General features: G+C 28.5%; 1 protein-coding gene across 1 annotated transcript; it reads right to left on the reverse strand.

Moving 5' to 3' along the window:
* Nucleotides 1-484: 484 nt before the first annotated feature.
* Nucleotides 485-15994, reverse strand: LOC136989987 (F-box/LRR-repeat protein 12-like). Its single transcript, XM_067288297.1, has 4 exons — nucleotides 15918-15994; nucleotides 13542-13656; nucleotides 7859-8005; nucleotides 485-2609 (listed from the first exon to the last, which is right to left on the reverse strand). The coding sequence occupies exons 3-4, from the start codon at nucleotides 7990-7992 to the stop codon at nucleotides 1676-1678; spliced, it is 1068 nt and encodes a 355-aa protein (XP_067144398.1). The 5' UTR covers nucleotides 7993-8005; nucleotides 13542-13656; nucleotides 15918-15994; the 3' UTR covers nucleotides 485-1675.
* Nucleotides 15995-17089: the final 1095 nt, after the last annotated feature.

The raw sequence follows: 17089 nt of genomic DNA on the forward strand, positions 1-17089 counted from the left end.
TGTTGGATTTTGATTTAGGAGAAAATAAATAAAAAGAGAAACATCAAGAGAAATTACCATCAATAGATTGATGGTAATTTCTCTTGGTAACTAGTATGATTCTTGTAATAAATTAGAAAAAATGACAATGCATTTGTACATACACAATATAATTCATGTTTCAGAGAATAGATTAAAAACTTTAGATATCAATACTTTCCAAGACTTGATTATAGTCTGACTCTATAGGCAAAGGAAAATCAATCCATGTTCATTACAAAGAACCTATAATATTCTATGTTCTATATATAGGATTACCATAATTTTGGAAAGGCAATTCTGGACAGTTACCCTAATTATAAATAAAAAACTCCAGGACATCCAGAGCACTTACATCATAATATTACTTTAGAAAATAATAAAATTTATGGTTTCCTATAAAAGTGTAACACATATTTTGACATTTTTTTTTAATGTGTAAATGAAATACTTTTCTGTAAAAAAAAAAAAGGTATATTATGTAAATGATGAGAATGATTGTTCTTGTTCAGACTTATTGCATTGTATTTTTCATTAGATAATACTTTCGTTAAAACTATTTGTGCCATTGCAAATGAAAATGGTTTAACTCGAAAAAAAAAAAGGATCTATGTTGACTATTTGTTACAATGTTATGTAATCTTTTAATAAAATATAAGACATTTTTAAAACCAGAAAAACATAATACCAACAAATTATCAGTCACCAATATTTTTCAATCAATACAAATAAAAACCTTTAAGTCCATTTATTTTTAAATCAAGCTATTTAAACTCCAAAATGAGCCATTGCAAATGAAAGTGGTTTTTATGGTCATAAAAGTCTCTACAAGAATATTTAGAATTCACTTTCATGTTTAATAGGCATTTTATTACTGGCTTTGCAGCTCACATCTTTCTGATGAAAAACATTCTTTCTAATGAAACTGATGTCCTGGTAAACATACCAAATTCGACTAACATTTTTTTGCTACTGAGGAGAGCAACTTCGCCGAGCTGGAAAAAAAATTTATACTAAACAGCTTAAAAATCAATTTTTTCCAACACATTTTTAAAGATTATAAAATTCTATGTATAATAATAAAGTATATATTACTTCATTACTTTACTTTTATTAAATCCTTGTGACAAACATTGAGTAATAAATTATTGTTGCAACTATAAGTAATTTATTTTTTCTGTTTCTTCTCCACACAAAAATTCTGAACTAATTTTCCCTATTTTCATATCTGGACACAATCCCAAATGTTGCAGTGATTTCAGGACTGTCCAAGCCAAACTCAAATGTATGGTAACCCTATCTATATATATACGCTCAAGCAGTTATTATGAATTTGACATTTTTGCTAGAAATCATAAAACAAAAAAAAAATCACATGATATCATAAAATTACCTAAAGACAGCATAGTGAATTTTAACAATAATGAAAAGGGATAATAGATATTAAAGTAATTAAAATTAAATATACATTTTCATATATAATTTGTTACACATTAACGTAAATAATTAACCCCATAAAATTACATAGTACTAAATATAGATTTAATTTTATAATTTTATGTACAAAGCAAAGCTCAACAAAATACTTTTTTATTTTTTAACTTAAAATAACTAAAACAGCCATAATTTTCATATACTTCAGAAAATTGTTTAATGTTTAATATTTTTGATGGCATAACCAATGAGCAGATGAATGATCACATTTAGCAAATGTTTTATCACATTTTACAAAACAATTGGGCAATTTCACATTTAAATGTTCTTTTATTTTTTTCTCAGATATTTTGGTACCTTGAATATTTAAATGTTTTAAATTTGAAAAAACATCAGCAAAACTTTTTAAAGTACAATCTGTAACTAATGTATTCTGCAGGCATAAAATCTCTAATGATGAACTTTTTGTAATGGTAACAAATGGTATGTCTGTAATTAAATTGTGGCCTATGTACAGTTCTTTTAAATTTATTCCATTTTTCAATATGGCAATGATACTATTATTACAAATATCTGTTTCCTCCACATCAAGTACCTGCAAGTTACAAAAGATGGAACTAATGTGTTCTAAACCTCCATCATTAATTCTATAGCAACCATTTATATATAATTTTTTCAAATGTTTAAATTCAGAAAAATAAATCATATCATGACTACAAACTAAAGTACAGTAACTAAGATCTAAATGTTCTAAGTATGGTAAATATTTTGATGCATTTGTTCCAAATAATTTATCACAATGAAGAAAGCATTTCTTAAAGCTGAGGCAAGTTAGTGTTCTTGGAAAATTGCAAATGTTTAAACCATTACCATTTACATGAGCTCCTAAAAAAACTTCTTCTAAACATAATGTTTTGATATCAGGACACTGTTTTTGTAATTTGCTTAACACTGCCTGAGATACTGTGGCTCTCCTCCAGTTTGGTTTTCCTTTTGATAAAAATACATAACCTTTTAATCTGAGATCTCGTAGTATGGGTGTACATTGATATCGCAGTAACTTCCATACTTGCTTAATGGATAAACTTTTTCCTCTAACATCTATTATTTTTCTAAGGCTGTCATCGTGAGCAACTCTATACCAAGTTTTACAAACTCTGAAAGGAAATAAAAACAATCTTATAAAGTTAATCAATTATCAATGAATGCATTTTTTATTGAAAAAATGATATAAATTATATCATATCATCATAATTTATTGTAGATATTCTAATAAAATTATTAGTTATGCAATAAAAAAAAATTTCATTCGATCCATGGAAAATAACCAATTGAAAATTTATAATCTTGCTAGCAAATGAGCCCAGCATTGCTTGGGCAAATGATTTGGATGATTTGGTAAATATTGTACGTTTGGAAATTAAGTTATTACTACCAAACACAAAATAATCGCACCTAAAACAGTACAGTAGAAGCCGTTCTTCAGGTTAAGTCTTAATCCTCTCCCTCTACCCCCTGCAGGGGAAAAATCCCTTCTTAATGTGCATTTTCATGATATACCCTGTGTACCAAATTTCACCTCTTTAGGTTCAGTGGTTTGCTCTGGGTGATGATGAATGAATCAGTCACTTAGTCAGTCAGGACATGTAATTTTATATATTTAGATTTTGTTTCAGAAATGCATTCTACAATATAAATCAAGTTTATATATATCTTTTTACTTTGCAATAGTCTCAGTTGAATATGTCAGTTATGCTTTATACAATTCTATAAAATAATTAGGTACAATTTGTATTCTTTAACAGAGAAAGCAAACAGACTTCAATTACAAAACATCTACAAATACCAAACAAACAGCCTGATTCTTTGTTGGACTATAAGGCTAAATGATTACTGAGTTATTTGGCAAGAAGCAGACCATCAGAATTGCCATCTCTTGATAAATATAATAAATAAATTTAATCTAAATTTTAGAATATTCTGAAAGAAAAGATTGGTTGATAAACAATCCAGCTGTTTGTTTGATATTTGTAATATCAGGTTAGTTGTATTCATTACATATACTTATACCATGCCAAGATTAACCCCAGTCAGTACTGTGAGTGACCAATATGGTTATATCTTAAATTAACCTGGAAGCAAAGATTGGACAGTGGTCCAGAAAGTGTAACTGGCAGCACATCTGTATGATAAACGGAAGTGACAAGTACAAGTTCCACTCAGGGCCAATCTTTTCTCCCAGAATATTCTAAAATTTAGATTAAATTTATTAATTATATTTATCAAGAGATGACAGCTCTGCAGCCTGCATCTTGTCAAATTGCTTAGTAAACATTTAGCCTTAGAGCTCAATAAAGAATCTAGCTGTTTGTTTTGCATTTGTAATAACTATCAAGTTAGTTGTATTCATTATGTACAGTACAAAATATACCTGTTGTCCATTTTGTTTTCATTTACAAGAAATCTTGACATTCTTGAAAAAAATCCTAGAACTGTCAATTCATATATTTTTTAAATTGCTGTTAGTCATTTTGTTTAAAACAGACTAGTGGAAAAAATTTTCAATAGTATTTTCAATATGTAACAAAAATCTTTATTTCCTGATTCCTTTGCTTCAATATGAGTATAAAAATCATCATAATGTTGTTGATTTCCATAATTTGAAGCTTTTTATTACACTTAAAGTATATTTTAATATTGATTATTTAAAATAATCTCATTTGAAATTAAACCAATAAAAATTCAAACTTCAGTTTATTAATACAGGAACTCCCCTACTTACAAATGTTCAACTTACAAACAACTTGACCATAAGTCAAATTTAAATTTCATGCAAATTCTAAAGTTCTCTTGCCAGTCGTGGAATGGTGTTGAAGTCAGTATTTAGCCAGTAATAAATAATAAATTTTTAATAAATAATTAATGTGGATTTATTTCTATTGTGTATCATCGATTTTCGTTTTTGTGCAAATTCTGATGTTTCATTGACACTGGTGAGATGTTAGTAATGTTGGAGTAATGGTGTTTTTTGCTATTGTTTACAACTTTTATAAATTTTTATGATTAGTGCCTCAAAAATGCATCCAAAATATATTAGTAAATCTAGCAGTTGAGATAAATGCAAGAAATGTTCCTCTATTACCATGGAAACTAAACTGGATAATATAAAACTATGTGCATAAGGTCAAAGAATCAAATTCGAAACACCTGCTACTAAGCAGCAGCAAGTGTGTAAATGAACATAATATATTCCATTAAGTACATTGAAGGATCAAATACTAACAATACATGGTTATTCCATGTACAAATGTACTTTCTAGGTTAGTTTTCAACTTCTGACAAAACCTTGGAAACCTAACCTGTTTGTAAGTAGGGGAGTATTTGTATTTAAGAAATAAACTGCAAATGGAAAATAAATTTTGAACTTTTATATATAACTTACTCTTACAATTAAAGCATTTGTCGAAACTCACTAATCTTCAATTCTTTGTATGATAAATAATAAACCACCAGTAGTAACAAAAGAAATGAAAGTTTAAAAACTACAGAACTACAGATTAAAATAGACAGTTTAAAAGAATTAAGATGAAAGCTAAAGATGAATTTTTAGCATTTAGTGATTTGTGAATGGGCACATTGTCGTGATGGAGCATCCAGGTATCGGTGATCTCTCTTCGAATGCGGCAGACCCAATCCTCAAATGTTCAAGCATTTCTGCATAAAATGTACCGTTCACTGTTTGTCCAGCAGGCACAAACTCCTTATTGACCATGCTTTCTGTGTCAAATAAGACAATGAGCATCGATCTCACTCTTGGTTTGTCGAACATCTTGCATGTTGTTTGTCTTTGACGTCTTCCTGGCCATCTTTGAATTTTTTATGCCACTCAAAAACATGCCATCTGGACATGGATTCGTTCTTGTAAGCTTCACAGATCATATCAAAAGTCTCCATAGCAGATTTGTTCAATTTAATGCACAATTTGATGGCAAAACACTATTCAATGGTTCAATGAATCTTGACTCTCAATGTGAGCACTAAACATAGTTCTACTTTGGGCATGATCTACACATTCCAAAGGCTTGGAGACAACTGAGTCAGGTCTTGTTACATCTCCCACCACTGATTCTGCCTATAGAGACTGCTCTCCACCCCTTTTCTTCTTTAACCTATACCAAATGTCACAATCATGTTCATTTTTTTATAGTAAAATCACTTTAACATAAGTAAAAAAATTTATTACTAGGTTTAAAGTAATCCAACCAAAGATTAGAGTATTCAATTGCAAGATCTTCTCATTGTTCCCAAGAATTTTTGCTAGATATTCAAATACTTCTGAATCTTCAAATCTTCTGAATAATCAAATACTTCTTGAATGTGACCTTTATGAGTTCACACAATAGCAAACAACCCAATTTGAGTATCAAAATCTTGTGCCTTGCTCTGTCATTGGAAGTTCTAATACAAAAATCAAGTTCATCTGTGATCTGACTGGGAATTTTTAATACTCTATTTAATCATTTATTTCAATTTCTGTAATTATCAACATAGTAAACTTTTTTCAAATACTTGGTACTAGTTAATTAATTACTAACTGATCTATACAAGACAAATTGGCAGCACTGTGTTACCTTATTCTCATTGTTTTCATGAATTACATTTGTTGCTTGTTCTCAAGAATTCAATTCTCTGAATGAGATTCTGAGAATTGAATTCTTGAAATATTTCACTTCAATTCTGCCCTGGTTAATCCTAACAAATACCATGTGTCTGTATATTCCCTTGTCAGATGATCTTTGTTTTTCTGACAAGGTTTGAAATTGTTCTTGGAATACAGTTTGTCATGCTCTGCAAGATTGTTATACCTGGAGGTGATTTTACTTACTTTTTACAAATGAGATCTTAAATTTTTGCTTTATTCAGGTTATCTTGCATACTCCATACCCAAAAATTCCTTCTGTTTGTGCATTAGACAGGCTTATGGTAAAATTTTATATAGAAAATCATTCCATTCTAAAGAATTTTTTTCATTTAGGCAGGTTTTACTGTATATAGCTGAAACTTTTTAATCAATTAGGCCTATTATATAGTGTAGCAATTCAAGTTATCCAGTAGGTTTTTTGTTTGCTACCATTAGTTTGAAGATTGGCTACCAGGATGACGGTTAGTCTCAACTTATTAGGTTTGTTTACATTTGCAGCTACTGAGTATTTTAGTTGTTTAGAAAAATGTTATTCTTCAAGATTAAATATTTTAAAATTGTAATATTTCTTATGGAAATCATAAAAGAAGAATAGTAGTATTTTTAAAATATTTAACTATGATGAATCAAGTTTACTTTTTTGATTCATATTTCAATACTCTAAAAAACCAATATCTTAAAAATTATTTAGTCATTTAATTTTTTTTTTTAAACCTGTTTCTCCATATAGCATTTCTGATTTGATTTTATAATGATTACTAAATGAATAAAGTCATCAATTTGAAGCCCAACATTTATTATTAAATAGTGACAGAACATGCCAGACTACAGTAGCAGTCAAAGATAAAGCATAACACTCAGTAACATTAGTAGATGGAAATAAACAACTCATATAATTGAATGCAGTTCAAAAAAAACACTAACACCAAAATGCAGCAAGGAAAAAGATACTTTAATAAACAAATGTTTTAAACCGTCATCAATAATTACTCAATTAAATCTGATGATGAACAATTAGAATAAAAAATTTTTAATTAGTTGTTGTTCCTTTTTTTTAAATTTAGTATTCTAATTGCAATTGCTATTTGAATTTACTCAATTAAATATAATAATGACCATTTAACATGGTTGAAAATATTTGTTTTGCTTATTAAAGTATCTTTTACCTTGCTGGATTTTGGCGTTAGTGTTTTTATTTAGTAAATGGAAGTTTCAATTTTTATCAGTTATGATTTCTTCATTAATCGTAGTAAAATATAATTTAAGAAAATGAATTATAGTAAATAATTATTTTCATTCATTTACAACACAGTCAATTTTATCATAGCCATTGTTCAGTATTCTATTTTTTATATTCTTTATTCTGTTATACTAAAGATATGATACAATAGCAAAAATGTTATCATGCTACACATATTGTTATGTAATGGAACTTCAAAATATTAGAACATTATTGATATCATATTCTTGCTTTCTATGAAATAAATACAATCTATGAATATATTTAACATATTAAAAATTGCAATATAGTAAAAATGATACATAATAATTAGAAAATTCTTGTTAAAATTTTATATTTAAAATTTAAAGTTATCTCAAATTGAAACTATTTTTAAAAAGTTACAAGAGTAGCATAATACGCTATTAACTTTTTGTTCTCAAAAATTTCAAAATTTAATTCTGCATTCATAAAATTATACTTACTGTGAAGCACGGCTTAATTCAATAAATGAAAGATAATTGAATATCTCTAACAAAATGCTATCTGGGATTATATTTTCAGAAATTTCAGAAATACCCAATTCAACATCCAACTGCAGTTTAATAGATTTAGCCATTTGACTATAAAACCTTCAAATACAAATAAAATATTTTTTTTTAAAAACTAAGTTATCAAGTAATTAAAATAAACAACATACAAAAATAGTATTTCATTTTAAAAACTTTCAAACATTTTGCAATAGAATCAAATATTCTATACAAAACAAATATATATATTTGTATTATTAGCTTTATATAACAATCCAATATATATTTGTTTTTTGTGAAATATTTGATAAATTCAAATAGTGTAAAATTCAAATTTAATATTTAAACTAAAACTATCATTTTTAATATATAATTCTAATGAAAAGTTATATTGGATTGTTATATAGAGCAATAATTCATAACAAGTTGCATGGTTACCATGTTAAAATTTTCTGATAATTTTACAGGAAAATGTAGATGCAATAGAACTTATTGGTTCAGTAAGGTATATTTGATCTAAATTTCCATGAAAAGCAATATGTCTATTGGATAGTAAGAATATTGAGTCTAAGTTGCAACCTAGACTTAACTCATCAAATTCATTATTATTTTTAATATGAATAGTTATTTGTATAATGAATTAATCAATAAACGTATGAAAATAACCAATTACAGTAGAACATCGATTATCCGAACACCGATCAACCAAAACACCTGTTAACCGAAAGTGTTCCGGTCAGTCTATGTTGAGACGTGTGTCGTGCTGAATCGAATGTTTTTGATACTAGATTAGCTTCTAAGTATAATTTTTTTTGTTTTTATATTTTTCAATAAATTTATTTTGTTTGTACAAAATAAAGAAATAATTTTTAATGATACAATAGCCATGATTATTATTATAAAAATTTTTGTTAGGCTTAACATCAACGAAAATTCAATGCAAAGCGACACGCAACGGATAAAAATTTCAACATGGGATATATTAGTATTCTATTATTGGGATATACTAATATAGTATATTAATAATGTATTTTTTTTGTACATAATCGGGTATCCGAAATCGATTTTCCGAACAACCTCAGTCCCCAATTGATTTGGATAATCGATGCTCTACTTTATATGCATAATAAAAATATATTTATTAATTATCAAAATACTTATTTGTTATTTTATTATGTTTATTAATGTTTTCTTAATATCAACTATTTTTACACTTATTCTCTTTCATATTAAAATTATAGCTGACCTATGGACATTTGGCCAACAGACATTTAGCTAAATGGATATCTGCATGAATCAACAGTTACCATTTGTATTTTTTTTTTTAATGTCATTTGTTATTTCTTTTTCTCTTGTAACTACTTTATAAAACAAATTATAAAAATGATATAAGGATAACATCATTTTATATCAAAAATTTATTCATATATATTAAAAGATAAAATAATTTTATTGTATTGCTGTAAAAAAAAAATAAAAAATACATTAAATGTTCTTAAATATTTAATTGTGGGCAATTGTTCTCAGAAAGTCAATTTTGGGGATATGTCTCATATTTCTCAATGATAGATGTCAGTCTTCTGTTTAATATCTGGTACTTTGATTTTCTCAATGCCATTCCTGATGTTACCATCGCAAATGATTTCCAAGGATCTGACTCTGAAATTAACAGTACTGTACAAGAAATTATGCAATTCATATTGGATCTAGGACAGTGGTTCCCAAAATGGGTGTTACTGACCCTGTGGGTAGTAACTCTACAGGGGCAAAAAGAAGCAAATGGGCAGCAAAAGGGTACTAGAGACAGTATACTGAATGGTGACCATAGGTGAAGGTTGAGGTCACTGACAATTTTTCCTTTTCTTCTTTTAAAACTTCTTTTTAAAACTTTTAAAAATAAAGGACAATCCTGTATTTTACAGGATTGTCCTTTATTTTCAGGTTGTGTTCCGTTGTCCTCATAAATTTCAGTGGGACATGTCCTGTGTTTTGTAGATTTGTGTTGAGTATAACATATGAAATAGTCCAAAATAAGAAATGGATGTCTCATACATAAAAATTTCTTATCAGTTGGACAATACTGTTTTACTGCCTAGCAGACATGGCAATAACTAAGTACAGCTTACTGGATACAACACTGCTCTGCTGCGATTTGTGAAATGAAATCCAATTGGACTTGTACGTTATCATAGTGGTCAGCCATCATAGCATTATTATTTCATGTGCCACATACCTACATCAAAATGCCAAAGAGAAAGTGTGTTCTCACAGAAAGCCTAAGGACTGATTACCTTTTATTACATCTTCTAATTGTGATAGCAAAGTTGATGATAAAGTGAAATGCACTGTGTGTAATGAAATATTCAGTATACAACATGGTGGCTAGTGTAAGTACTAAAGTGTCAGATTTTTTTTCCAAAAAGTAATGGATGAAATGAAAAAAACTCTGGTTGTGTATGCATACATGATAAGCAAATGTATCTGATGAAGCTACACTTGCTTATCATGTATGCATACACAGAGTTTCAGTTTGATGAGCTGTACCTCAAAAATAATTCAGAAACTATATGATAAAAAAAGTTCACTTGTGGTCAAAAGACTCAAGCTATCATTGTGTGTGTATTGCACCTTGTGTCATGATTTTCAGAAACAAACTCAAAAAAGCTAATTATGTGTCAATATTGATAGATAGTTACAACCATGATGCTTTGAAGATAGTTCCAGTTCGATACTTCATCTCAAGAGGAGATCAAAACAATGGTTCTGGAATTTTTAGATTTACCATGTGAAACTGCAGACCAACTTACAGAATATGTATGGCAATAGGTGACAATGTGAAATGTTGATAAAAAAGTTGTTGCCTTGTCAGCAGATAGTACCAATACAAATTTTAGTAAGAGGAAAGAACAATGTTTTCATAAATTGATCTGTACACTGATAGGTGTTTCATGTTCATCCCATATCATAAATAATGCTACACAATGATGCATTATGCTCATGGATGTTCAAGCTATTATTGAAAAACTATATCAGCATTTTTATATTTATACTGTTAGAGTAGATACACTCAATGGTTTTTTTTGACTTTTTGAATATTGAATACAAGACAATGTCAAGACACTCAAAAATAATGGCTGTCCCTATACCATGCTCTCAATAAGGATAAATGAAACGTACAAAGTTCTCAAGCCTTACTTCCTTTCTCTTGATAAACCACTATTGCTTCTGAAAAATTTCTTTAATAATCTAGTTTAAGAGCTAACAGTCACATTTCTAGAATGTTAATCTGAAATGTTTCATGCAACAATTTGTGCAATAAAAGATGATAATAAGTCACCCTTGCTGAAGCTAAATCTATTCTTAAAAGCCTCTTAGAGAAACTTCAGTTCAGACAAGATAACAATTTTGCAACATAAAAGGAACAGTCCTTACTGAAGATGGACTCATCACAGAAAAAGTTACGCTGATTATAAACAGAAATTTTATGACACCTGAATAGAATACACCTGAGAATGATCTTCTGACACCCTGACTTTCAATAGTTTGTCTTGGAGATTTTATTGAAAAATCCAGAAACCACTCTCACTTGGAAAAATGTGCAGAAAAGTTTAACAACTATTGAAGAGGTCTGCCAAAACACAACAATCAATGAAACTGAACTATTTGACGAGGTAATGATCTTGAAAAAGGCAAATATGGAGAAAGATATTAAAAAATCTACAGGAGAAAATTGGTTTGAATTATTCAGCAATGTCAGAATGAATGAATTCTTAAATTTAAAGAAAATTGTTGAGTTCTGCTGCATTCCTGACACAAATGCCAGGAATGGAGAATAAAAGCTTTCCCAGATAAATTCCTTATGGACAAACAAAAAGAATAGGTTATCTGTGGAAACTGAAAGCTATGCTGATTGTTAAAATCTTTTACATTAAGGACTGTGTGGAATTTCATAACTTTGTATTACATAATCATTTAATTGAGAAAATAATAATTGAGAAAATACACTCATCTGAGAAGTACATCATAGCAAAAGATTAATGCTTTAGCCTTTAGTATTGTATAAACTTCGATTTTAAGGTTTATGTACATTTTTTCCCCTCTTTGCTTGTGTTTTTTAAATAAGTAATAAAATTCTGTCATTCTATTCAAACCAAAAGTGTCCTGTATTTTTTAAAAATGAATATATGAACCCTATTTAAAATGGATAAGAAGAAATATTGCATTTAATGGTTTCCAGATGTGGAGAACAATGTGTGGTAAGGGCATAAAGTTTGAGTTTCATAGAAAAGTTCTTCTAAGAATATTTCCAAGCTTTAGACAAGGAAAAAAGGGTTAGGAGCATTAGGTATAACTTTATGGAATCAAGGGGCAATGTCTCGGAAAAGTTTGAGAATCACTGATCTAGGGTTAACTAAAATAGATAAGAAGGATATTCAAGAATTGCTTCAGTCTGATGATAATGACCTTACTCATGAAGAACTAATTAATCTGGATGTAGAACAAGTGCACAAAAGCTCAGGGTGATAGCATTGGAGATGATGAAATTAAGATACAATGAAAGAATTCATATTAAAAGAACTTTATGAAATGCTTCATGCCTGTGAATCTCTTAAGTAAATATAATGGATAGGGATCCTAATGTTGAATGTTCAATGAATGCATGTTGAGAAATAGAAACACCATTTACTGTTATTGAGTCATGTAACAAGAGAAGAAACAAATTTTCGAATCAAAATGTCTCCTACATTGTTTTTCCAAAAAAATTAATTCATTTGTTTTTTGTTTAATAATAAAGTTTTAAAACTAAAAGCTGCATTTAATTTATCACTTTCTTCTTTTAAAGTATGTGCTGTACATAAATATCTAGTGTAATATTTAATATTTAAAATTTTATGCATAATTTTGGAAAAATCTTGGCCACAATTGCCTATTTCCCATATGTTTTTCATATTATTCTTCTCAATCATCATGGTTTTGATTATTGTTTCTTTTTCCTGGCAACATTAACCACAACAACTGGGGTTTCCCTGTATATAAGATGTCATATAAAAGTTCTAGTTTTACTTTGTCAATCTACAAATATATAAATATATTTTAATCATTATAGTAATCCCAATACAAATTAATTATGAAATTCTAAATTGACTTTCATCATCCAATAGTATATATATCAGTGGAATATTTTCATTGGTGTCCGTTGGTTTGATCATTCCATCAAAAGCCAACAGAATATAAAACGGAAATTTTTATTGGTTTAAATATTGTTTTAGAATAACAATAGAAATTTTTATTAATTTAAATCGGTTTTCACATCCTAGTAGAAGCCAATAGATCACTATTAAAATTTCCTATTTGTTTTTATTGGTTCCTAACATTTTTTTAACAGGATTATTTCAATTATTCCCATTATACACTTGATTCACAATACAGGTAGACTTACAAAGTCACACAAACATATAAATTTTAAGTCACAAAGTTCAAATCTGATTCAAAGTTTTACTAAAGCTTTAATTGTCATTGTTCATTTATATAAATTTTATAAATAAATTATTATTATAATCAAAGTTAAAATTTTATTCTTTGTGACAAAAATTATGTAATTAAAAAAATTAGACATAAAAAAAACAAATGTGCTTACCTTCATTATAAAAAGTGACATAAATCTCTTCATTACAGTTTATAAAAATAAGCACTCTATAAATATCAAGACACTTAGCCCAGTAATCAATTATTCTAAAATAAGACGATCTAGTCTGTAAATAAAGTTAATATAGTTTTTAAATATTTAAAAATAAACAAATAATTATTATTAAATTAATTTCACTTAATAAATAAAAATTCTTAAAATACAGAAAAAAATAAATCAAGTATCTGTTTATTTCAGAAAGCCAGCATTTTCTAATGAAGAAATATTTTCAGTGAAAATCTAATCATCATCAGTTTAAAATTACCCATTAAACTGTTCAAAATGATGTAGAACCAAAAGTATTATTAAATCTTCAATGAAAAAAAATAAATTGTTACTCTTAAATATAAAATTCTGTCAATTTTTTTTTATTTATCAGTTTCATATATTTTCCAATTAGAAAATTAAAATATTGTAATCACAAGTTAAATTTTAATAACTTTTATACAGAGTGGTGAGAATTAAACTGTTGGTTCTCAAACATTCATGGAGCTGCCTCCACTAAACCAAAAGAAATAAAACTTGGTACATATGCAATTCAGATCACAGGGACAAGACTTACGGGGTAAAAAATTAGCTGAAATATTCACCACTGGGAGAAAATGTGGTGCTGTTCAGTCAAAAATGTATGCTGCTTGCTGTTTATCAGGGGCACGTGCACTCCACGTGCAGCATAGTGCGACATGTCTCCCAGATTTCTCCTGAAATGTTTCATGTTACATGACAGAAAAGGTTCCTACAATGAGCAAATACTGTAAATGTGTAAAATGTAATTTTATTCTCCTAATAAAATTTTGTCTATCTGTCTTATAATTGTCGTACATGCTGTGCCACATTCTCCCCGGCAGTAAAAATTTCAGTTAATTTTTTCTCTTCATAAATCTCTTCCCCCTGATCTGCATTGCACATGTACCATGTTTCATTTGATTCTGTTCAGTAGTCAGCTCCAAACATGCCTGAATATAGTCAGTTTAATTTTAACCATCCTGTATAAACATTCTGTCATGAACAGGTAAATATCAAAAGTAGGTAATTAATTTAAAATAAAAAATTGGAAAACATTTAACTTATCTAAATCATTGCATAGTTCTAATGTTCTCTGTCCAGAATCAAAACACAGTCTATTCTTGAAAAAACAGAATTAATTAATTTTATATATTTTTAAATAACAAAAAAAAAATAACTTTTATTGGTCATATTTTTGAGACTGAGGTGTGAGAGTGAGGGTGGGTCACCCCCTAAAACATTAAAATACATTGTACAGTAGGAAGTCTGCATATCATTCTACAGCTTAAAGACACAATTGAGATTATCATTAGCAATAATTGTAGTACATCCCCACAACAACATTATATATCACATTTTTAGGAAAAGTGAGTTTTATGCAAAACATCAACGTATAGCACTTCCTTCAAACAGAATAGATACTGACAGGTATAATTTCCATCTCTAGATGCTTTTAGTATTTGCATACCTGAATGGTTCGAGCAGAACATCACCGTATAGCAAAAAAGATAGCTGGCACCGAGAGTATTCTCATTTCACCCCAGAATGTTATATAGTGTTGTTCTGGAGTGTACTTCAATTATTTTATGTTCAATAGTACTAATTACAACAAGGCCTCTCAATGGGTTTTCCTGTCTTCAGTTTGGCATAGAAATTTGAAACAAAATATTTGAGACCCACATTACCCTCATTGGCTGCATTCAGCAGACTCAACAGTTCCGGGAACGTCCGCTCTTTCAGAGCACATTAAGTGTTTTGATGCCGCATTTGGTAGCATCTTTCATTTACGCCATCTGAAACTTACCAACGAGGGTTTTTGTTCCAATGCAATGTCACTCATCATTTGGCAGATCCAGGTTGCTACGTAACGGCTACCGATTTGCTCAGTTACAACTGTCAAGTCTGCCGAACGCAGCAATTTTCCAGTCTTATACCTGCGTTATGTTAATGACATCCTCATTGCACGGGAAGGGTCTATAAAAGAATTCAATATCTTAATAAATTTATCTTTCAGCTCCTTCTTAATTTAAGTAAATATAAAGTTTAATTAGAATAATGTATTATTCTAATTAAACTTTAATAATGTTCATTGTAATATATTTAGACTGAAATCATCAATTACAAAAGTAATTTAGAGTTTATAGTCTTGAAGAACATGTAATAATTTCAAAAAATATAAGAAATATCCACATAAAGTTCATTCATATCATTTGATAAATTCAAATTTCTAAGTTAAAATAAAAAATGTTTTAATAATATTTCAAAATTATAAATAGGAAGATGTTAAAGTTATTTATACGTTTCGTACGACCACAAACTGACCTTTTATAGAGAAGTTTGAACAAAGCCGATCCACTTAGTCAAATGACCGGCCGCCATTTTTTAATAGACCAAACGACGGAATCATTTTTAAATTTTTCCAATTGATGGCGCTGTAATTCGTATAATAATTTTTTTATTAAAAAAATTATAAATGGCGTTTGTTTATTTTTAAAATAATACTTAATTTTAATTATAAATTAGTATATATTAATAAATTTTGAATTAATTTACGAAAATATTAAAAAAATTTTTTTTTTGGTTGTAGAACCATTGCTAGACATTTACGCGTTTTAGCTAATAAGAACATAATTTTCTTGAAGATTGAATCACAGGACTATAATAAATTTATATAATTCTTTCCTAAATTTCATCAGATTAAAATCTGTGGAATAATAATCAAATAAAATAATAATGTAATGAGAAAATTTGGTATCTAAGACTTGAAACAGGAAGTGGCTTCACTGCAGAACAAAGCGCCATATTGTGAGGGGAAAAAAATTTGTTTTTCTTTTGAACTTGACGTTGGAGAAGAAAAGGCAAAGATAAAGAATAACGTAAAACGATATGGAAAACATTCGATTCGGTTTATTTATCCTAGACAGTGCAGCCGCATTTCCTATAGTATGTTTCATCTGTGTATCTTACCAGTGGTGCACTCAGGATTTAATTTCGGGGGAGCCGAATTAAACGGATAAAAAAATTGTTAATGTAAATTCAAGAAAATTTCTACCTTACGTGACTTTCTAATTCATAAATATAAGACACGATACAATATAAATAAAATAATTAATTCTAATTAGGAAAAGATATTTTTAGAAAATTTTCTAGTTTTTTTCCCCGTTTTTCTTTGGAGGGTGCCAAAGCCCTTGGCCCACCCTCTGAGTGTGCCACTGTCTCTCACTTCTAGGAAAACCTTCGATCTCATTTTTTGCAAATTCAACTTAGCCAATTGCGATGAAATTTTTTTATTTGACTCGGAACACGATTATAACAAAAAACCGACTAGCGACATACCGTAGGAAAACAGTTATACAAATCTCAAATAGTTATTAAGAAATTGAATCACATTTTTTGACTTTAGATTTTCATCTAAAGTCAAAAAATAGCGAATTTTTATGTGAATTTTCTGGTATAGCACTCGGTATATTTATCCGGCATTCTATTCAGGGCTT

This window comes from Centruroides vittatus, unplaced genomic scaffold, assembly GCF_030686945.1.
Source record: "Centruroides vittatus isolate TY-2023 unplaced genomic scaffold, ASM3068694v2 scaffold_861, whole genome shotgun sequence".
NCBI classification, from domain to species: Eukaryota; Metazoa; Arthropoda; class Arachnida; order Scorpiones; family Buthidae; genus Centruroides; species Centruroides vittatus.

Bases quoted from the DNA above. Each gene is read 5' to 3' on its own strand.
- LOC136989987 (XM_067288297.1), bottom strand. From the start codon at position 7,992: ATGGCTAAATCTATTAAACTGCAGTTGGATGTTGAATTGGGTATTTCT. The intron at 2,610-7,858 runs GTAAGTATAATT...ATTTCCTTTCAG, and splicing joins GAATTAAGCCGTGCTTCACA to AGTTTGTAAAACTTGGTATA.